This window comes from Meles meles, chromosome 6 (genome assembly GCF_922984935.1).
Source record: "Meles meles chromosome 6, mMelMel3.1 paternal haplotype, whole genome shotgun sequence".
Taxonomy (NCBI): Eukaryota; Metazoa; Chordata; class Mammalia; order Carnivora; family Mustelidae; genus Meles; species Meles meles.
The window spans coordinates 45,009,143-45,033,604 of NC_060071.1; the positions used below are offsets into that span (position 1 = coordinate 45,009,143).

General features: G+C 41.4%; 1 protein-coding gene across 2 annotated transcripts in view; it reads right to left on the reverse strand.

Moving 5' to 3' along the window:
• RORA (RAR related orphan receptor A) overlaps positions 1-24,462 on the reverse strand; it is a 710,759-nt gene that overhangs the window by 30,536 nt on the left and 655,761 nt on the right. For both annotated transcript variants that reach the window (XM_046008501.1, XM_046008502.1), the window contains one exon: positions 12,598-12,683. In XM_046008501.1, the coding sequence (XP_045864457.1) occupies positions 12,598-12,683 (86 nt within the window). The remainder of the gene's footprint in view (positions 1-12,597; positions 12,684-24,462) is intronic.

A 24,462-nucleotide genomic window follows, 5' to 3' on the forward strand; every position in this document is an offset into this window, starting at 1 on the left:
TCTCTACTGACAGGGAACAATCCTGGAAAGGGTCCCAGTGAGAAATGAAGGAGCTGAGACACGAGTTCTAGGGCTTGAGGAGTAGGAGGCCACACAGAGGGCAGGGACAGCACAAGCCAGTGCACTGGAGTTTGGGGTGGAGCTGAAGAGGTATGTATAAAGAGAGAAACTGCTGAAGCTTTGAGTTAGCAAGCAAAAATATTAGGCTCACAGTTTTGGAGTTTTATTGCCAAAACATGAGCTAATGAATTACTTCTTTGACTTTCTTAAAAGTTCACTTTCTATGGATGTCGAAATACACGGAGATGGGCCCTTGTGAACATGGCGGGCTTGAGCAGAAAGCCACCATGATGAATTTCAGGGTAGTAGAACCTGGTGGGGCTGTGGCGCACTACCACCACCTAGTGGTGCTATACCAACATGCAGTTACTGCAAATGGTTCATTAGAATAATACCAGCAGCCTTTAGAACTGGAAGAAGTTGACAGATTATCAGGTTCAAAGGTTCTCAAACAGATGGTGCATCAGAATCATCCAGGAAGCTTTAAAAAAATGCACCTGAAATCGACTGAACCAGAACCTCTGGGGAATACAGTCCTGAACATACAGTTTGAACGATATGAAGGCACCATTTTTGCAGGCCGGAAAAAAAAAAAGCGTATCAATTTGTATGATAAATATTTTAACAAAGCTTCCTGAAGACTCCACTGCCCTCCCCATGTTAAGAAGCACAGATCGACTCTAGTATTCTTAATTTGTAGGTAACAAAAATAAAGCTCGGAACGGTTAGTGACTCAAAGTCCCATGCCTGGTAAGTGTAAGTGCTGACTCGAAGTCCAGTGTCCTAGTTTTACGTACAGTCCCCTCTCACTTAAGCATCTCTTCGGAACTGCTGGGCCAAGAGAAGTGACATCACACAATCCTGACTTCCTCATACACACCATCCAAATCGATTTCCACAGACCGCAAGAGAACTTTCCAATGTTTCCTTCCTTAGCCTTTCAAAGTGCCTTTCATTGACTTTTATTTCTAATTTCTGCCTTCGTTCTCTGGAAACTTCTAATGCCTAACTTTTGAATTTACTCTATGACTGTTCCTTACTCCTACTAATTTGGAGTTCTTCAGGACTGGGACTGAGGCCATGGCGTACGGGAAAAGGCTCATTCCAGATTGCAAGAGGTGAGTATTAAAATTACAGGAGTTTTGGGGCACCCGGGTGGCTCAGTGGGTTAAAGCCTCTGCCTTCAGCTCAGGTCATGGTCCCAGGATCCTGGGATCGAGCCCTGCATCCGGTTCGCTGCTTAGCGGGGAGCCTGCTTCCCTTCCTCTCTCTCTGCCTGCCTCTCTGCCTACTTGTAATCTCTGTCTGTCAAGTAAATAAATAAAATCTTTAAAAAAATTTTTTCAGGAGTTTTGTGAACCAATTGTTAAACATAACTATTATTGAAATTTAGTTTATTATTATTTTCTTATTTGGTCTTATCCATGTTCCTGAGGATATTTACATCAGTTACATCTGGACAGTGGGAATACTACACGATAGTGTGCTGTGTCTTCCCTACTCTGCATTTAGTGAGGGGTCATGTTGGGAGGCCTGAAATTGACCATGTGCTGGAAGGATCTGTCCCATAGAAACTGCCAAAAGCTACAAACTGGGAGTTGATTTATTATGCCACTTATCGTTTAGATTTAAAAAATGATAAAAAAATAATGCGGGTTAAAGGAAGAAGTATATAATATCTGTAGCCATCACTTTGTGAACAGCACAACAAATGTGAGGAAATATTCTTTTTTTTTTTTTTAAGATTTTATTTATTTATTTGTCAGAGAGAGAGGGAGAGAGAGAGAGCAAGCACTGGCAGACAGAGTGGCAGGCAGAGGCAGAGGGAGAAGCAGGCTCCCTGCTGAGCAAGGAGCCCGACGTGGGACTCGATCCCAGGACGCTGGGATCATGACCTGAGCTGAAGGCAGCTGCTTAACCAACTGAGCCACCCAGGCGTCCCGTGAGGAAATATTCTTTTAGTATTTAGAAACTATTATCTGATTTAGCAAAGAGGTTGTTCATGTCATCACTGGTGAATGAGTGAAGTTCTGAACACATCTTCTTTATTTCGCTTTCCTCTTACTATTAACGTAAATGAAAATAGCAACATTCCTGGTGGCACCACAGTCTTGCATCAAATGCAACCACAGGTACGGATGTCGGAGTTCAGCAGAAATCACTGAGAGCACTTAGCGAGAATCACTTGTCTATATGAAGTTTGTAGGGTAGGATATTGTAGATTTTACTATTTGTGAATTGTGTGACATTACATCAGTGACACATACATTGACGTTATGTACATACTGATAGACACTGTTTCCGAAACTCAGTTGTTAAAAACTGACCAGCACGTGACTGGACTGAGCACAGCCTTCCCCGGGTACCCATCAGGCTGTCTGAATGAATCCTCCCTACTTCGGATGGGCCTCTACCCAAAGTGGTGGTTTGACTTTCTATAGCGCTGTCACCCCCCACCCCCAACCCCCACACAGACACACACATTCTTCAGTCACTTCAACTGAATGGTTTTATCTTCATTCCAAAACAGAACATACCCAGCCTACTGCCCATTTCCTGGCCTCGTCTCCTCTGGTGTTTGCTTGCTCAGTCAAAAGACTGACTGCATCTTAATTATCAAGGCAGAACGATAGGCTTCACTTCATCCCTACCGCCTCCCCTCCTGCACCCATGCATATTCGGCTGTTTCTTGCCATCTTCCTAGTTCTCAAATCCTTCTACTCTTCTCCATCTTTATTGCAATTTTCTCAAGTTTATATGCCTACCATCTCCCAAATTGGTTACTATACAGTCCCCCAACTGGTCTCCCTGCTTCCATTCACATTCCCTCCAATCCATTTTCACAAAGTTACTGGAGACCTTTTCTCAAACATCAACCTGATCGGGTCACTTCCTCGTTTCTTAGCCCTCAATGGCTCCCTACTGATGACCAAGCTACGACCACCTGTCCAGGCAACTCTCTCCTACATTTAGTCCTCTACTCAAAGACACACTCTGGCCATGCCTGAACTGCTGTGTTCACCGTTCCTCCAAGGGCAACCCCCCAACTCTCCCACTCTACCCCCACTTCCAGAAGCTCCCCCTTCTTTTCAGGATTCACAGAGATAATCACTTTCTCTGACTCTGCCCCTCGCAAGGCTGGTTGGGGGGCCCATCCCATGTGTACCCTTATGGCCAGGTCTCCCTTACTGATTGCTTTGTTTCTTTGTTTCCAGGAGCTAACCCAGTACTTACAGAAATCAACAAATGCTTGCTGAATGAATGACCAGAGGAAAAAATGATGGTACTAATTAAAAACTGTGTGACAATCATATGCTGAATACCTATTCAATACCAGGCACCGTGTAGGACACCTGCCAAACATTACTGACCTGCAGTTCACATCAACCTTGCAAAGCAGGTATTTCTCTGTTTTACAATGAGCAATTTCAAGTACAGAGAGGTTAAGCCATGTGTCCGAAGTCACACAGCACATAAGAGGAGGAGGCAGGACTTGAATCACTGAACCCTAGATGCACCTTATTCCAAATGCCACAGACTTCTTAATATAGTCCCCAAAAAGTATCAAGACAAACCCACAGGGCAGATTGAACAGAACAAGATAAACAACAAAACCAAACAAGCCCCGAAGTCCCACTTTTCAGCTCTGTAGTCAAAGTTCCATATAATGGTTTAGACATAGGAGAGGGAGATGGCATTTCATAGAGTATCAAATACCACTTTATATACGGGTAGGAAAATATTTTCATTTGATGGATCTACTTAATAAAAAAGCTTTGAAATATACATGGCATTTCCTATTGATGTTATTAGTAGTTTTGTCCAGAAGTGTGGGTTGGCTGGAAGGAAAACTATGGGTGTGGTTGGAAAGGTGCTCAGAGGGTCTTCTCTCAGGCGGGGGGCTCCCCTCCTGTTTGGGGCTCCTTCTCAGTAAGGCAGAGGCTGAAATGCTGATCTGATGTTTGGTCTTTTGACAATTTTCACTTAATGAATTGATTCCTACAGTTCATTAACATACCCACTTCCACTTCTGTATACACATATGTCTTAATTAGCTGTTCATTGGCTGTTTAATTACAAGAAAACAGCTGACAGCTGCCTTGCTGAATTCTAATGGCAGACGCCTTGGAACGGCTACACATTTGCTTTTGACAACCAAGATTTATTCATAACTCTATGATTTATTATGAATGTTCCTATGCCTGCCTGAATTATTGTATTTTCCAATACAACTAACAAACGAATTTGGGGAGACTGTTGTGGGTGTATGTCTCCCTCTCACAGCAGAGAATCCCTTCTGTAAAGGATGAACGGCTACAAATTTATTTCTCTGGGAACTTTCTGTTCCCATATTCAGAAACATGGGGTGGGGGGGGAGGAAAAAGAAATATCTTTGGATATTTAAGTATTTAAAGTTAAGGAAGAAAATAACTGTCGATTTAATTTTACTGAGGGCTAAGGAGAGGGCATGAATAGATTAAAATCAAGAGACAGGAAGAAGCAGAGGAAATGATAGAATTAAAAAGGGGTGGGGAGCAGCAATCATAGTCCTCAAGGAAGCAAATGAAGAAGGGAATTTGTTCTTTCGGAAAGAAGAGGCAAGCTCATTCGCAAAAGTTTAGCTGGTACGGCTCTACATTCATACAGCTGGCAGCAATAAATCATAGAATCATAGATCTCCTGAACTACTCTCCCCTTCAATAATGACTGGCCTCCCTGTAGAATTGCATGTGCAAATGATCTCTGATTAAAGCTGACCTCGTGTGTCATATTTGGTAAGTGTAGATGTCTGCTTTGCCGTCCTGTGATCCGCCACACTCAGACTCAATCCAAATGAACACATTCCACAGCAGTGATCCCCAGGCAAACATGAGGAGCCCTGCCCTGAGCCAGACACTATATGAGAGCCCTACTGACAACGAGGCCATAAGCCCAGTATTGTCTATGAGCTGAGAAAGGACAGCAGTTACTGGGACATGGTTATGACCAAAACAAAGCAACAGAAAATACTGAAAAAAAAAAAAAAAAAAAAAAGTCCAAATCATCTTGATGTACGTTGGGGTTTCATACATTCTACTACTTGTGCATCTCATCACAGGATTGGAAGAGGGAATGAAACAAAGTATTTTTCTCATCACCTGGTATATAACAGCACTGAAACTCTGACGTCACAGGATGCAGTAACAGCCACGTCTAGTTTTCATACTGAATGGCTAGCTCTAATATTGGGGCCAAGGGTTATAAAACATTAAAATAAAGATGTTGGGCATGAATATATCAATGTGAAAAGCAGATAAAATGGGTCCAAAGCTAGTGACATTTCCCGACTGAAATAAAAATATTAGAATCCTCTAAAAACTAATTTGAGCCTAAACAGAATATTTACGGGCATTTCTTTTTGGCCTAATACATACAAACTCCAGAAACTGACTTAACTCTTTCAGGAACAAAAAAGGGGGGGTGGATAAAAGTACCAATTTTGCATTCTGGATATCTTTGAAAAGGCCTTTCATTGTTGTTTTAAAAATGTATTTGACAGAGAGAGACAGGGCAAGAGAGGGAACACAAGCAGGGGGGAGTGGGAGAAGGGGAAGCAGGCTCCCCACTGAGCAGGCAGCGTGATGCAGGGCTCGAACCCAGAATCTTGGGATCATGACCTGAGCTGAAGGCAGAGGCTTAAAACTGAGCCACCCAGGCACCCCAAGGCTTTTCATGGCTAATCTCAGACAGCATATTCCCATCTCCTTTTTGTTTTTATTTAAATTCAATTTAGTTAACATATAGTGTATCATTAGTTTCAGGGGTAGAATTTACTGATTCATCAGTGATTCAGTCAGTTGCGTATAACACTCAAGTGCCCTCCTTAATGCCTGTCACCCATTTAGCCCATCCCCCCCACACACCTCCCCTCTAGCAACCCTCAGTTTGTTCTCTATACTTAAGAGTCTCATAAATAGTTAATACAAAAGAAAGTACTCCAAATTCTCCCTTCATTGGGTGGAAAAGCAAACTTTGCCTAAGACATCGCCTTAAGTGTATTAACTGATGAGTGAGTATTTGACAATGAATGCTACTCTGTTCTTATCCTATCAAGAGGAAAAGGTCTTTTTTTTTTTTTAAGATTTTATTTGTTTATTAGACAGAGATCACAAGTAGGCAGACAGGCAGGTAGAAGAGAGAAAGTGGAGAAGGCAGGCTCCCCCTGAGCAGAGAGCCCGATGCAGGGCTCGATCCCAGGACCCTGAGATCAGGACCTGAGCCAAAGGCAGAGGCTTCAACCCACTGAGCCAACCAGGCGCCCCAAGAGGAAAAGGTCTTAAATGTATCAGAAATCAATCCTATCAACCCTAATACTTGATTATATGTTATATTTAAAAATTATATTTGAGGAGTGCCTGGGTGTTAAGCTTCTGCCTTCGGCTCAGGTCATGATCTCAGGGTCCTGGGATCGAGACCCACATCAGGGTCTCTGCACAGCGGGAAGACTACTTCCCCCTCTCTCTGCCTGCCTCTCTGCCTACCTGTGATCTCTGTCGAATAAATAAAAAAAAAATCTTTAAAAAAAATTAAAATTGAAATTGTAGATCCAAAACATCTAAAGGATATACATAAAAAACTGTTTCTATTGTGAGATAAATTTTTCATCATCATCATGAGCAGTCACTGTATCTAATGATGAAGCCAGGAATGGAAGTGAAATGAAAAACAGGACCATTTCTCAAAGGAAACCTCAACTGGTGTCATTTTTCTATAAACACTTCAGCATTTTTATCCACTTTGAAGACTGAACCTCAACCCTAACATCTACAGCCTCTTGCTTTATTTCTGGCCTATTCCTCTTTCTGCCCATTCCATGGCCTGGCCCTTCCTCCCGGGCAGGCCTGCCTCAGCTTACTCCACCCCCTCTCCTACTGCTCACCCAGGGCTGGGACTAAATTCTGTTCTAAGAGCTCAGAAACAACTTTAGTGACCGACCTAAGCTCCTGCAGGCCTGGATTTTAGGTTTTCCTGAAATAATATTCAAGGGATGACCAAAGCTGGTACACTGTTCCCTCATTATTTCAAAAGAACAAGTGGGGGCTCCTGGATGGCTCCGTTGGTTAAGCTTCTGACTCTTGGCCCAGGTTGCAAACTCAAGCTTGTGGGGTCAAGCCGCAGGAGGACTCTGTGCACAGCATGGAGTCTGCTTAAGACTTTCTCTGCCCCTACTTCCCTCATGCTTGCATGCAAATTTTTTCCTCTCTCTCTCTCTCTCTCTCTCTCTAATAAATAATCTTAAAAAAAAAAAAAAGAACAAGTAAAGTACCTTTCTAATAAAAACCTTGGTATAATAGAGCCTTTAAAAAATTGGCAGTGGCATACCCTTCCTTATTTCCCGCAATCCACAGAAACTGACCCCTTGTTCCAGTCAACCGGGGTTATATGGTGTCCCTGAAAGACAACCAAGACTTCCCCACCTCCAGGTTCTTGCTGCCTCTTGGGTATGTGCTGTTTGTGCCACACCATAGACTGTAGCTTTACTTCAGGATTTAGTTCTTTTTTTATATATATGTTCTAAATACACTTCATTGAGGCATAAAATAAATACAAAAATGCACCATTGTGACGAGTTCACCTTGATGAATTTTGACAATGTGTGCGCCTGTGGAACTACCACCACGATCAAGGTGGAACATTGCCACAAGCCACGAAAAGCGTCTTTCTCTTCACATTCATACCTTACCTCGGTTCCAGGTTACCACATCTGCTGTCTGCCATTACACATTTAAAATTTTAAATTTTTGCTTCTTCTAGAATGACACAGAAATGCAATCATACAGCAATTATTCTTTTGTTTCTGGCTTCTTTCATTCACTATAATGTTGTTGTTGTTTTAAAGATTTTACTTATTTATTTGACAGAGAGAGAGCACAAGTAAGCAGAGTGGCAGGCAGAGGGAGAGAGAGACAAGCAGGCTCTTTGGGAGCCTGATGCGGGGCTCGATCCCAGGACCCTGGAATCATGACCTGAACCGAAGGCAGCCGCTTAACCAACTGAGTCACCCAGGCGCCCCTGTGATGTTGTTTTGTGCACATACCCCACATCCTCTCTTATTGCTAAGCGCCACTCCTTTCTATGGCTCTTATTCTTTTATCCATTTATCGGTTGATGGGCATTTGGACTGTTTCCGGTTTATGGCCATTATGAGTATTCATCTGAAAGTCTTTCTATGACAGGTGACTTTGTTTCTTTTGGGGAAACGCCTAGGATGGGTTGTTAGGTCATACGTTAGGTTGATAACTGATCATAGTTCCATCTTTTTTCAAAGGCGCAGTACCATGTCACAGACCCTTAAGTCGTGTAGGAGACTGCAAGATTTGCCAGTCTCTCTGCATCATCATCACGTTTGTTCCAGAGAGTGGTTTCACTCTTCTTCTTTTTTTGTTCTATTTTAATTTGAGCCTCTCAAATGAACATGGTCATGGAATTTAAATGCAGGTTAATGCATTTAATGCATTAAATGCATGGTATTTAAACTGCAGTTTTATTTACGTTTCCCTAATGATTAAAGATGTTGAGAATATAGCTACGTGTTCACGGGTTCCTTGTCCAGCTTTGGTGAAGAGATTGTTCAAGTTACTGTATCTTTTTATTATTATTTTTGTCCATTTATTTTAAAATTTGTTGGTTTTTTCTTTTATTTCTTCCAGTATATGGCTTGCCTTTTCATTTTACTGAGGATACCTTTTGAAAGGTACAAGTTTTTCATTTCGAGTAACTCCAATTTGTTCTTTTTAAAAATAAGGTAAGGACTTCAGTGTGTGGTCTGAGCAATATTTGTATGTCTACTTTTATAAAAATGTATGATTTCCTGTAGAAATATTATAGAGTCATGTTTTATGCTTAGGACATTCTTTAAGTTAATATTTGCCTTCATTGAGAGGTATAAATGTGAAGTTAATTTTTTTTCATATGACTGTCCAATTGTTCCAGAAATATACTTGACTGACCATCTTTTCTTCATTGAATTCAACTGGCATCTTCGTCAAAATTTATTTGACCTTAAATGCATGGATCTCTTTCTGAACTGCCCCCTCCCTTTTTAAAAATTTCTTCTGGTTTCTTAAACCTAGGATTTAGTTCTTGCATTGCCCCTGTGCAGACCTCATCTCTACAACTACACCATGAACTGCTTGACGTGGTCAGGTCTTCTGGGTATAAGCACTTACAGTGCTTCTATAGTGCCTGGCCCCAAGGGGGTGCTCATATTTTTGTTTTTAATAGCAGAGTCTACATAACAAATAGCAAATGGTCACACAAAAAAAATCAAGACCTGACCCATACATGTTCTGGAAATGATATCTGACTAGCGCAGCATGACTCAAGTGTACGGAATTTGGCTAGCAATGATTCTAACAGCAGCCAACAGTTACTGAATGACTGCTGGATGCCTGGCACTTTTCTTGGTGCGTTACCTAACTAGGAAGTAACTACAGTGTCTATCCTCATTTTACAGACGGGGGAGACTTGGGTAGATGCTCATGCTGGTAAAGCAGAACTGGGCTTCAAACCCAAGCAGTCTGGTTCCAAATTCAGAGCATGAGCATACCACAATACTGTCTCTCTACGGGGAAGCAAAGGGGACTTGGAGAGGATAGGCTGGGAACACCCAGGAACCAGAGAAAAGAGCTACCAAACTTGCATCGTTTTTGAGGCTTATGTGCAATGCTTACCTGAGCAAATATGTGGTAAAATAAATAATCATTTCAGCAACTAAATAGGTTCTTTGGTTTCTTAGGGTTTCAGGTGGTTGACTTTAAAATGCAATTTAAAATACATTCACAAAACAATGAGCTCAGAAAATGACTGAGTCACTTTCTTTTCTTTTCATTAGGTATCATTTATATACATAATTAGAAATCTTCCGTATGTCTAGTGCTCCTATCACAGAGATAAATTATTTATCATTTATGATGCCATAACCACCCTCACCTGGTTAGAGCATGATAAATCATTAACATCACCGGCAAAAGCAGAAGTCTCTTGACTTCACCACAGCCAGAAGTAAAAATATTAATTACAGCAGAGGGAAACTCTAATTGCACAGCAAATACTATATGCCTCAAATATAAACACATCCCACTGTATAGGTCCCAGACTGGGCCTACGCCCAATCTGTTAATAAAATTAAGTTTTAATTGTTTGTTTTGGTGATTTCTGCTGTATAAAGTCAACAGGACAGAAGAAGAGAACCACACATAACCATAATACACTTCAGCATCGGGGCTGTACAACACCAGGGGAAGGAATCTAGAAAAATGACAACGATAAAATGCCACCTGCCCTTTGTTTTCTTATGGCTTTCATTTTTGTCATAAATAAGTATTGGGATAAAAAGAAAACATCCATTGTTCCTGCCTATGTAAGCCCAGTGGTTCTCAGACAACCCCGATTTTACTGAACAGCATGCTGTTCATGAATCTTCTGCACCCTTGCGTTATTTCACACAAGGCAGCCCTCACCCCCACCCTGGCCCTGCCTCAGACGCCGACCCGAGGTGCTCACTTCAGTCGGTACCTAAAATCACACGTGGCATTCCTGAAAGCCTCGGAGATAGTGGCCAGTTTCTTGGGGCAGAACGAAAGGTCACCTGGTTAATGCCCAGAACCCGGTCCACTGAAGGTGAGATGCAATGCACAGAGTCAGGTTTGCTCAGAACTCCCGCTGGGGGGCCCTGGTGTCTGTACACGCTTCACCAGGACAGGCTGTGCTATCCTGTACCTGGACAAGAAGGTCTGGGTGAGGGTGAGGGGTGACAGCTGCCCAGCCACATCAGCAGAAGTAACTCTGAAAGTCAACGGGATGACAGTTGTCCCCAGATGGGATAAGCCAGGCAGCTGATTTCATTTTGTTGACTTTTATTTACTTAATTGATTAATTCTGAGGGAGGGTAAGCTGAGAAGTAAAAGTACATCATTTTTTTTTTTTTTCTCTTGGTAATCTAGAACCTGAGGCCCTGAGAGTTGCTATAAAGAGGAACAATTCAAAATCCCCTTTCAGAGATGCCTGGGTGGCTCAGCAGGTTAAGAAACTGCTTTCATCTCCGGTCATGTTCCCAGGATCCTGGGATCGAGCCCCACATCCGCTCCTTGCTCCGCAAGGAGCCTGCTTCTCTCTCTGCCTGTCACTCCCCCTGCTTTGTGCTCTATCTCTCTGACAGATAAATAAGTAAAATCTTAACAACAACAACAACAAAAATCCCCTTTCAGTAGCAAACCCCTATTCCTAAAAGGCAGGTGATGGAAAAAAAAGTATGCTGGGCAGTATGTAGAAAACCCAAGCATCCCCAAGATGGGATCCGTATGAAACATCTGTACGTGTACAAAGCAGCACAGGTGACGATGAGTTAACAGTCAAACAAAGACTTAAGGAAATTACGAGGCAAACCTTCCTGAAGTCTCTCAGTAGTTATTTGGGTCTGAGGGTGATTTTGTATTTTGTGACATTTTATTTTCCAATTTCACTGAAGGAGAGCTAAGCAAATGCGTGGATTTTATTTTATTTATTTTTATTTCTTTTGCCGCAGCCTCAAAATGCCTTAGGGCTAATTCAAGCCTGGTTCAGTGGCAATCAGTTGTCTCAGAGGCCGCCGGCATGTTTAAATAGCTTCTCGCCTATTTATTTTGCACTGTTTTATCCTGTAAGCTGTCTCAAGGCCCTTCCAATATAAGCAGGAGGATTTAAATCTTAATAAATTGAGATTTGAATAACAGAGGCAATCTGGGTTTGGAGGTCTTGAATGATTAGGATAAACATCTCTACTCCGATTCTCAAATTATGCATGTGCTATAATACATTGCCCTTGATCGGCATCAGTCATAATTAAAACAGTAACAACAGCAATAAGAAAGATAATATTTAGGTTGAAACAGCATTTTTCAGTTTATAAGGAACTTTTATTCACAGTTTTTCATTCTATCCTTGGAATAGTTCTAAGAGGTAGGAAGAACATGTGTTATGCCCACTTTATAGATAAAGAAACTGAGTCACTACAACATTAAGACAAGCCCATAACAAAAGGGGCACGGCATGGCACTAGGACCAGAATCCAGTTCTTTCCAATGGCTTTGCCATAATTTGCCAGATGTATCAGTATATGTGGGCCAATAATAAGACTTTCAATCACATTCCGATTAAACTACTGGAAATACCTTCCTATAAGGCTTTTAACAGGGACACTACAGAAATCCAGAGTCATTTCTTTTTTAAAAAAGATAACCAAAGGGATAGTTTATCAGTTCTATCAATTGTAGGTTTGGAAGTTGCAAACAAGCAATGCTCAAATACTTTTCTCTAGCCTCCTGTTATTTTGACGGAAGACATAAAAATATATATGACTTGCTTAATTGTAATTTAACACCAAAATATTTATTCTGTCCTGTCATCTCTCATCACTCAAAATGCCGAGGAGTTGAATTTTCAGACACAGGAGAAGTCACATCACAAAGACACATTCTAACATTAATAGAAACAACAAGAACAATTAAAAAGGCTTACCTTGCAGCCTTCACATGTAATGACACCATAATGGATTCCTGATGATTTGTCTCCACAGATCTTGCAAGGAATAATTTCAATTTGAGCTGCAACAGAAGCACGCAACCAGTTAATTACATTTTCTTTTAAACACCTTATAAAAGCGTTCCCTGATCAGCATTTGTATAGTGAAAACTAATAACCTGCTAAACATTATACCGCATTAACTATTCATTGCTGAACTGTGAGGGTCCCCCTAGAGCCCTGGACTAAATTATGGCTGCTCGTTATATAATAGCTTTCGGGTTATTAAAATGGGTCATTTGAGAAGGTGTTTAAGAACCCACAAGAAGACTGGAATCAGCATTTCAAAGCCTTCAAGAACTGGAGAGCTCGCAGTTTAGGCCTCAGAGCAAAGCAGATACTAAAATGTTTCCTCCGATCTCATTTTCCATCATTATTTTTAAAAGGTCATAAATCTGTCTTGGCTGAGCATTATAGCTCCACCGGTAGGGAAAAAAAATACATACTCCAGAAAGTAAAGACTACTTAGGAAAATGATTCAATTCAAAATATTAATAAGTTACATATGCTGGCAAGTTAAGAATGCCTTAATCATCTTTTTTTAATTAATGTAGTTGGCATGTGTTAAAAATCAGTCCATTTGTGTATGATCAAAACCTTTCAACCATAAAGTTAATATCCTATCTGAATTTAATAATGGTGAATCCTAACGAATAGTATATGTAGTTCCTCAGTTCTTTATGTTGGAAACTGATTGCCTGGTACAGTGTGCATATGTTTCTAACCAACGGATCACTTGAAGATGCCTCATGTTGGAAGACCGCCCAATGTCTAATAGATATCACACCGAAGTTCTCAAATATGACAAAGCACATTTCTAAGCAAACACAATATACCTTGAGCACAGCTGGTTGGAAAGGACATTAAGTAAGGATTTAAAAAAATAACCTCAGCAATAATTAGAAAAAATGAAGTTCTTGGCCCACTTATTAAGTATGACTTATACGTGAAATAAAGAAGACCAATACTGAGCTGTATACTGAGGGTGGCAATATTCACCAGTGTACCCAGAATATCCCATTACACTAAGTTTTATTTTCCACAGTTTTCACTAAAGCTATGTCAGATTACTATATCACACACACAAACACAATTGCAAGAGCGTTATGTGTACTTCATTTTCATACAGCCCCTACCTAGCCCCATGCCTTACACAATGGAATGACGTAGCCAAGGAATATGTTGCATCTTGTGAGTAACACACACATGCACACAGCCCGCTCTTCCTTCCAGTATAACCCCATATCCTGGAGTAATCTCCATAACCACTTTTCTGGATTTGATGTGACGTTTGCATTCAATACTCAGAAACAGTATACATTAAATTACTGGATTTAGCCTCTTTATAAACCACATGTACCTGCTGACTTCCTTTCCAGGGGACTAGTACAAGTACTGTGATGACTTTTTAGGGAGTACAAGCTATTCTAGACAGAGAGTCCCTTTTCATGTCTATCATTTTTTTAAGATTTATTTATTTATTTTAGAGAGTTAGGGGAGAAAGAGAGAGAGTGAGCGAGTGCGGGGGGTAGGGGCAGAGAGAGAGGGAGAAGGGAGAGAGAATCTTTTTTTTTTTAAGAGACTTTATTTATTTATTTGATAGAGAGAAATCACAAGAGAGGCAGGCAGAGAGAGGAAGGGAAGCAGGCTCTCCGCCGAGCAGAGAGCCCGACGCAGGACTCGATCCCAGGACCCCGAGATCATGACCTGAGCCGAAGGCAGCGGCTTAACCCACTGAGCCACCCAGGCGCCCGGGAGAGAGAATCTTAAACAGACTCTACGTTGAGCGCGAAGCCTGACAAGGGGCTACATCTTATGAACCTGAGCTGAAACCAAGAGTCAGACGCTTAACCGACTGTGCCACCCAGGTGCCCCTCATATCAGTCACTTTTTGTGTTGACATAGGGAGCTTCATTGTCCAGTTAGAGACTGCCTAAAATTTCACATCCAATATATTTTCCATAATGGGTAAGTCTTCTAATATGTCAATAATGGTGTCTTTGTATACTGTCTATTCTGAGCTCCACAGCCCAATGTGTGGTAAGGTTGCATTAAACAAAAATGATAATTTCTAAGTCTGCCTCATCTTAGTGTCTTGTTTGATGTCTTCAAGGAAATTCTTTATGAAATCTGAACTCTAATGATGCTTCACATTGATAGCCCCTCTGATACTTTTAATAGAGTCAAAGCCAAGTTTTGTGTCACGTATTGTCTGTAGCTTTAGACAGAGTTACGTCCAACATTTTTGAGACACAAAAGCCACGCGGTGGTATAGACATTCTGAAAGGTGCTATCAGCTGTGGATTTTCCCACAGGGATTAACTAGTCTATAATGAGAACCAGCCTCTCCCACCCCAAGCCCTAAGGGATAGAATAATTAGGCAACATAAAGTACTTGGACCACCTATTAAACAAAATTTATATGTGAAATAAAAAGACCGACACTGAGCTGCTTCTGCTTATGTCTTAACCTCAAGCCGTAATCACAGAAATCAGACACAAACAAACTTGGCTAAACCCTGTAGTTTAAGCAGGCATCAAAACGATGTGAGGCAATTAAAGCAGCCTCAGCGCTGAGCTCCAGACCTTTCAAGAGTTACCGTCCTTCCAACTTAACAATGGAGAGATGAAGCACATCTATTTATTTAGCTCTTTATAAGTTATGAAGGCCCTGGACAGACCATATTGGTCTGGGAACACTGAGTAAAACTATCTGGATAGAATGGAGAATAATGTATTGCTGTTCATTCTGCCTGGGTTCCTGTGGATTATGCATGAGAAATGAAATGGTAATGTTTAAGGCAAGACCAAAATGCCTGCCAATGACTGCTGTGATCCTAAAGTGATATGGAGATCTGGCATGGAGGGGTCTGTTCATGATGGCGGTGGCCCTGGGATCACAGCCTGGTGCTTCTGCCCTTGGAATGACTCATGGCCTGGCTGCGGGGGTGGGAGGTGGTAGCGGAAGAGAAGGCAGGAGCGTAATGGTAGCACAGACCCAGAGTTTGGTGTCAACTGCTGCATAGGGCTGCTGGCCTGAGTCAGGCTCCTAAACTTCACCTTCCTTCGGTTACCAGGGTATTAGCATCTGGAGGGCACTCAACCTGAGACTTATTTCCCAAGATTTATGGAGGTTAAGATGCTTAATATGAATGGATTCACTGTAGATTGACCTGTATTTTCAAGCAGGGGCCATGAGGCTTGACCTTTGACCCCCACTGTGTTTGTGCTTCATTCCTATGGACAATGTTGGCCAAAGAATGGGAATTAGAAAAGCTTCATTAGGAATCTAATGTAAGGTGATGGGAGGGTTCTGCACAGCAAAGTTCAAGTATTCTGAATGGTCAGATTAAACCATTCGACTAGCTTACCCTCTGGGTTGGCTCTCTTATCTCAGAAGACAATTTGAGTTGCAAGGGCTCTTTAGGAAATGATTAAAATCCACCTGCTCCAAAAAGCAAACTCTCTGAATGTGATCTGATCACATGTGTTGGTATTTCCAGAAAGCAAACATTTGCAGATTGGACCAGGGCACTTAACTCAACTTTCCATTTAATCCAACAATGCATCAATGCCACTTCCCTCCACCTTTTCGTCATTTTACAGAATTCAAATGTATCAGTGAGAAGAACAACAACAAAATGCCTGGCAGTATTTTTTTTCCAAAAGAAAGCAGTTGAGTTCCTTAAATTTGAGTTTTTAGAGCAATAAGAGGGAAAAGGACAAAAATCCCTTTGCCCTGTGCTTCCTATCCCTCAGGCTTTTTCATTTTCTAACAGGCAGTGTTGTTTCTTTTCAAAATACTCGTCTTTTAACACAAATTATGAGTCTTGGCCCATATATACACTGCGCACATTAACTCAGCCAGAATTTCAAAGGATGAGTTCTGTCAGACACCACTACTCTCACAAGTATATTGATTAAATTAGTCCACATACATATTCATCGCAGCAAAGAGGTTTATTGTGTAGCAGAATATCTGAAGCAAGACACACACATATAATCATGAATTGGCTTAACAATGCACAATCTTGCTATGAAAAATTCTAATTTGCCCACATTTTCAGCTCTATTGCCTAAATAATTTGCTCTCTCATGCACCCTCAGTGATTCAAGCACGCTCTCCACACCTGCAGAGGCAAATCTCTGCAGTTTCAAGGAGCTGACAACAAGTGGCAGCGGGGAGTCAGGAAATCCTGGAATGCAAGTGTGCTAATTAGCCAAAGTGGTCCTTGGACTGGGCTGTCATTTAGCACTGTACTTCTGCAGAAGGTTGGATTTTTTAGTTTTAATTATAAAAGGGACGAGAACATGGACAATGGCATTCTTGACACCTCATTTACTCCTCAGAACCTTTTTTGGGAGATAATCTTGGTCCAGAGAAAAATACCCATTTCTCACAGAATTAAAAAGTATGATTGGACAAGAGTTGTACCCATTCTACGGGTGAAAGGTGATGGCATGATAATCTAATGGATTTATGATAACCAATAATATGCAACATGTATTGGGGCTTATAATGTGCGAGGCATTATATCCATTCCTCCAGTATCCTATGAGGGGGGAGCTACCATAATCATCATTACCTGCATTTTTCAGAAGAGAAAATAGAAGCTCAGAGAGGCTGAACAACTTGCCCGACGTCAGAGAGCTAGGAAGAGGTAAGGCTGGGATTTGGAGACGTTTTGTCTTTTTGTTTAACTGTCCACAGTTTTTCTCCCTTTCCCACCATACCTCACAGCCAAGCTAGATTGCTCCAATAACCACATCAGGAACAGACTGCTATTAGTATACCACCAACAACCGAGGATGCAAATGACACAGCACAAATAATTCGGTTAAACTTATATAACTACTCAGAACTGATGTCAAGATATCTTTCTGGGAGTTCCCTTACTTACTAGTACTTTATAACTGTAAGTAATCATCAACCTTCTAGACCATTCTTCTCCATTTTATAAGATTCCAAGTAGAGTTTTTGACCTTATGATAACTGACGCCAATGTTTAACAATTTTTAAGGCTGGGCAGATTACTTAACGTCTCTGAGCCTCAGTTTAATATCTGAAGATTCAGAGATACAATGTATAAATGATGTCACACAGAAATGATTATTTTATATATGCATTCTCTCTCTATATATATGCACATCACACAGTTGTTAGAAATATTTGGCACTCAATAAACAGTAGTTATTATTATTGTTATTGTTGATAAGAAATCCTGCCTTATAGCGAAATGAAATTCTCTTCTCCAGACTTTAAGCCCTTTCCAAAGTGGGGATAGAGAAAAGCTGCTTATCCTCCGAATAATATGATGGGCAGTTCACACCAGCTACCACAGCAATCCTTTACGACACTGGCCCTTAACTGCCACAGCCCAGCAGTATACTGCAATCAGCTGTGGTATGTGTCCCAAGGAATGTTACTAACGATAGTAAAAAAAAAATTAAAATTTTTATTGGCTCATATAAAAAATAAACTAATAGGGACCTACGGTTACCCCAATAATATCTTTCACTTTAGCTCGCTTGCATAACCATACACTTTCTTGAATTGGACTGAATAGGGCGGGGTTACTGCTGGCTTGCCAGGAAATGGCCAAACCTTGGGTACACCCATGAGAGTATGTGACACAGATGAATGTTACACAATTTTGTGTGTCTTGCAAAAACAGTCAAGAACTACTGCTAAAAAACAAAAAACAACAAACAAAAAACCCCGCCAGAACACAAAATCCAAAACCAACTATCTTTTATATCAATCTGTTAACAGTCTCTCTTCTGGAGGCTGAGACTATGGAAGGCTTTTCATTTGCTATGTTACATATTCCTCCAATGTTTGAATTTTTTTTTACACCCAGCATGTATTACTCTTGCAAGCAGAAAAACCAATAAAGATTAAAAAGAAAAACCCCAAGGCATTTGATTTTATTTTCAGTAAAATGGCTTGAGTCCTTTATGGATTAGTCACTTTATTTTATCCCCAGTTTAAAACTGCTGGGGTATTAAAGGCTTCTGCAGCTGCCTGGATGGCGGCTGGGCCTGCATGTCAAGGCCGGCTGGGGGAGAGTGGCGGAGGCTTCACCTGCTTACCTGGAGCAGCTTTCAAAGCTGCCAGCTTCTAGAATTTTCTGGCCGCTCTGGGTCTAGCCACCTCCTGGTTCTAAGAACACTGTGCCCTGCCCAACGGGGCCCTGCTGAGTGGACAAAAGTAGGGGCTGTTGGTCCTGCTGCCGAGTGGCTGGAAGAGTAAGGGAGCCTCATTCTAATTGTCTGCCCAGATAAGCACCTCATTTTCAAACCATCCTTGCCGGGGCGGTGCCTTCTTCATACTGTGCGAAGGTGCTGTGCATACTAGTGGTGAACAACTCAGGGAGCAAAATGCTTTCCCTCCACTCTCTCAGGGCTGCTGTTGGAGGCGTCAGGCCACCAGAGGATTTGCGGACACCTCTCCGTATATCTCAGTGGTGGGAGGGGAATAGGCTGTTGGGCTTTGACCAGTTTGGCAACTTCAGTTGTCCTGGACGAACGGCTCGGGGTACAGCATGGCTATGTTCCACACAGGCATGATCAATGAACCTTAGGGGTGGGGAGGGCCGAGTTCCAGCTGCACACTATCCAAACCAACCATCAACGTGTTCTGCCATTGTGTCTACTAAATATATACGAATTATAATACTAGTATGTTTCCCTGATACAGTCTTTCCATCTACTGATTTTGGATTCTTCCATAGCAATACTTAGTCCTCACTGAACAGCACCAAAGCAATTAGCCATCTAATTAGAAATGCCCTATCTACCCTTCGCTAGAGCAGCCTTGTGTCCATTTCTGGCAACGGTAAGAATGTCTGATATTTGCAGAGTTCTGTAACAGACTTTAAAGTGTTTGTTCTCATCAGTGTGTTCTGATTTTGGTGCTCCCAGCAGCTGTGAAAGAGGCCGCGGGGTATTACCATCCCCATTCTACAGATGCAGATAGTGAACCTCAGGAGGGTGAAATGGCTTCTCTCTGTCTGGATTTCCCAGAGCTTCAGTGGTGGAGGCAGCCACAAATAAAACAGACTTTGTGTCTCTTCCCTATTCTGGATTATTCGATGCCTTTAGATTTATGCTAGCGTTGATCTGGGGCTCCCAAGGGGAAATGACACGAGAGAGAAAGAGCTGCGGGCTGATTAAGCTAGAAGTGGAGTCGGCAATCCTTCCAAGTCTCTCTCTGACCCTCAACTTGCTGGGTGGCCTCAAGCAAGTCACTTACACCTCCACTTCCTCCGTCTATAAAATGGGAATAATTCTTACCTCCCAGGCAGGTGGTGGTAAATGAATGCTCACAAAGCTCTTTGAAGATGAAAAGACTTATATAAATGGGAAGCTTTAGGAAGCTTGGCATATCATTCTTGGCAAGAACTAGGACGCTGTGCCCTCACTACCCACAACAGGCTCCTCCACAAAGAGAATAAAGAAAAATACACAGAACTGTAATTTTCATCTGCTACCTAGACATACTTTTATTTTTTTTAATTGTTGGTTCCCAAAATGCCTTCCTGAGGGACTAACAGGTCCAGATACTACTATCTTAGTCTCAAGAAAAGAAGAACACATAATGGAGAAGTCACCTCTCCAGAGCCACTGTCACAAGCAAAGTCACCAAAACGAAACTTCCACCAAGGCCTGTGTAGTCCTGTGGAAGCACTGTGGAAATGGAAGGATCCTTACATGTTAAACCATAAACATACCTGTCACACTGTGACATTTTGAGTCTTGGTATTAAGCTGATGTCTGATTCAAAGGAGCTTGTCAAATTAGAGCCAGTTTAAAAAAAAAGTCTCACCCCCTTTTCGACAAAACTCCTATATCTTACCTACTAATTAAAGCCACTTCTTTAAACTGATTGTGGTTTCTGCTGAAAACTTAACAGCTTTTAAAAAGGATGATTTTTTAAAATAAAAAGTATTGCTTGTACCTGCCAAAAATACGTACACATAAACACACCTCAAACAGTCTAGAGAACAAGTATTTGTAAACTAAATCTAAAGTACCTCAAAAGTGGAATTTTGGAGCTTTGGCTGTTTCCTCAGACATTTTACATGTATGACATCAGTTCAGAAGAGTTAAAACACTGGGCCAGAATCCCCACTATGAATTCGGAAAGAGCTTAGCTGGGTATGCAGGAAATCCCTGAAGAATACGGAAGACAGGCATATCTTCTCGTGTGGCTTTCTGTGAATGTGCAGGTAGTTCTGACAATGGGAACTGAATATTAATCCTTTGTAATATGTTTCTATCCTTACTAGATTAAGCTTCCCAGAGAAACTGACTCACATTCCCCAATGCATACATATCTTTGTTAAAAGCCCAATCCAAACGAACACTTCTGTCCCTAGACAGGGAAATTCTGTCCAATCAGAGAGGAAACGGGTTTTTCCTACAGAGGAACAGTGGATGGCTTTAATTTTTAGAGCCAGTTCTACCTAGAACCCTCCTACGAGACAGTAATGTACAGAATACCAAAATTTAAGGTAATTGACTTTTTACCTCTTTTGGTAACTACCTGATAATCAACTCAACCTTGCATAAAATACTTGAACGGCAGGGAAAGCAGCTTCTCTTTACTCATCAAGTGGGCAAACACTGAATAAATGCTCACTCAATAAAAGATGATGCCATTAGTATCATCATTACAAATACGTATCTCTGTTTTGTCTTCCCTAATCTAACCTGTCTCTTGCCTTCATAAATAGTGAGACATACCTGTTGTCGAGAATGTGCGGGGTTACATGCAATCAGGGACCGGGACAAATGTAACTGGCCAAATGGCCAGTTATTCTCAGTTGGGATAAGGTTCCTCTAAGATGCTAGAATTAACTACATTTTCTTTTCTTCAATATTTAAATCCTGAAGATTTTCTAGGACCTTGAGATCAGAAATACCTAATAAAAATTTTTCTCTTGACTCTCAGTGTGGGTTGACTGTCATTTCCTCTCAGCAGGAGAAAGAATCCGTTTTATTTTACCAAGTGATTAGACTATGATCAAGATAAACCCCTAATAACTTCTTTTCCAACAACAGATGTATGTCCTTTACGCTCTTCTGGATCATACTAGGCCAAAAAAAATGTCATCTGACTCACAGAACTGTATCTAATCTTTACTCGCGATCAACCTCACTCTAGATACCAATTCCTTTTTTGCCCTAAACAAGAACAACTGCGCCCCATTTAGGTTAAATCTTCCTCTGCCTGCAGTTGAGAGCAATGGGGTCAGCTCTCTGCTTTCATCATTCGAAGTCTGTTTTCCACAACAGAAAAAAAACATTCTTTAAAACCAAACCAAATCTGGAGATCTTATCTAGTGTCTGCTTCACCCAAAACATCAGAATTACTGCATTTTATGCAGTTTTTTTTACACAATTTTTACACAATTGCCCCCGAATTCTCACACCCAACACTCCGTTTGGCAGCTCTCTTAACTTCACGCCTGCTCATGCATACCTCAGGCTGGCCTCGTTGTACAATCTTGGTATTTCAATGTGGAAACTTTTTATTTTTTCTTAATAGGTACATATAATGTTACAAAAATAAACAAACCTGGCGATTTAATTGATTTAACCATGAGTTCATGGACGGAACAACCTATTGACAAAGAAATGGATCTCAACAAACAGGACATCTGTTTAAATCTATTTATTCTATGGCTTCCTAAGAGTCTCATCCACTGTATCCTTAGAATATGGCATCAGAGTTTACTGAATAAACCAATCAAAACATTGTTTGCCTTATAACATTCCTTAGAGAGCTAAAATCTCCTGCCTAAAAAGTCAGTCATTGATTGCTAATTTTGATTATATAATTTCTATGACCCCCTCCCCACCCCAATGGTGCTACCACAAAAATCCGCTGGACAAAGGTATGCAGAAGGGGGTCAAAATAACAAGAATCCAGATTACATCACCAAAGTCAACCAGGCCAAGGAATCCACTGCTTCTTCCCATTAGCCTGGATTGTTTTTTTGATCCATTACTATTCATTGAATAGTAGATGATGTCATTTAAGAAATATTCTCTAACCAAATCAAGTCTGGATTCATGGCAAAATTTTGAAAATAACTGGTAACTTTAAGCATTGGAAATACATTTACAATCCTCCATAGTAAGCCAAAGAGGACTAAAATGACAATACATCCATAGCCACAGAAACACAGGTTGGTAATACGAAAACTTTCTCAGTCCAAGGTCCCGGGGTGAGGATGGTAAGAAGGATTATCCCACAGTCCAGGTTCCCCCTCTACCCCTGTGCTATTTCCCCACTTTACAAAATGTGCCTAGAATTAATAAGGGGAATGGAGCTTTGGACAACAAGCCAAGGAAAGGTCTGGTTTTTATTAAAAATCATAAGCAAATTATTCAGACTTGCCAGAAGCAGAAGTGTAGATGTTGTTCTATTAATCATATTTAGACTGTAAGATCTTGAAGGATTAGTGACCAACTCCTGGAAGAAAAATTCTGCTGAGTTCTCCACCTCTAATTTCTAGGACATAGCCAATGACATCTAAACAACCAATATGTCAAGTTCTAAGCCTTCAAATACATCACAGATGTATTTCTGGATTGCAGTTCAATGGTTTTTTTTTTTTTTTACAATTATCTTTTAGGATGCTTTTCTTAGACAACCAGTTCAGCCAGGCGTAGGAATGACCAGACAAATGACCTGGAGTTTTTTTCTGACTCTCTAACTGCAGGCTCTCTAAACTTGCTTTTTAAAGAAGGATTTCCACTCTTAATTATGTAAGATCAACCAGAGAATGGCTAACGATGTCAGTTGATAGCTGAAGCACAGTTGTTTTCCAAGTCTATTCCCACGGGGAGAAAGCAGGCGCTCGTAGCTATTTCTTGGTAGGAAAGGGAGATGCAGTAAAAGGCAGAAGAGCCTTGGGGATACTAAGTAGTTGTGAGGCAGGAGGGGAAGGAATGTTCTGACCAAGCTCAGAGATTGTCAGCTTTATTTTAAGAAGTTCTGCACATCAGACTCAGCATCATTTCACAGACTATAATACCTAATAAACGTCGTTTTTCCCCAACAAAAGGAACGGTGTACCATGGGTGCTTTTCTTGAAGCCACCTATTCTTATGTGAGTCATGTACCAGAGATGAGTTAAGAATGTCACAGCCATGTGGCGATAGCACAGGAAGGGGCACGGCAATGGCCTTATTCGACTTCCGGTTTCTGCTCCTACTGGCCAAGGAACGGCTTTTGCCTGCAGACAAACATTTTGGAGGAGGTTCTGTGACCATCCTGGACAGACTCCTGTCAGCTGCTCAGCCTCTGGCCATGTGTGCTTTTGTCACTTCAGATAGCTTGGGTGGGGGGGGGGTTGTGACATTATCCTCAGAATAAGTGAATTCTTCTCATTTGCAGTAAAAGTGCACCATTCACACACTCTGGTACTTCAGTGCAGCAGGGTTTGAAAGCCACTTCACAAGTGACGGCAGCACATTTCACATCAGATGGAAACACACTCTGATTGCTAACAGCTGCTCTAGGCGCATCTCACTGTCACCGCCTTAGCTCAGAATAGCAGGTCCTTTTTAATGCCCATGACTGCCACCATCTTAAATCATCTCTCTCTCTCTCTCTCTCTCACACACACACACACCATATGCCACATGCCGCATGCTCACGCACAGGTCCATCCAGCTGCAAGGCCTACCACTCCTCGCTGGCAACCTGCACAGTCAGACACCAGGAGTGCAAAGAGGATACACAGAACACACTAGCACACTTCATCTCGTTACATTAACTTCACTGTA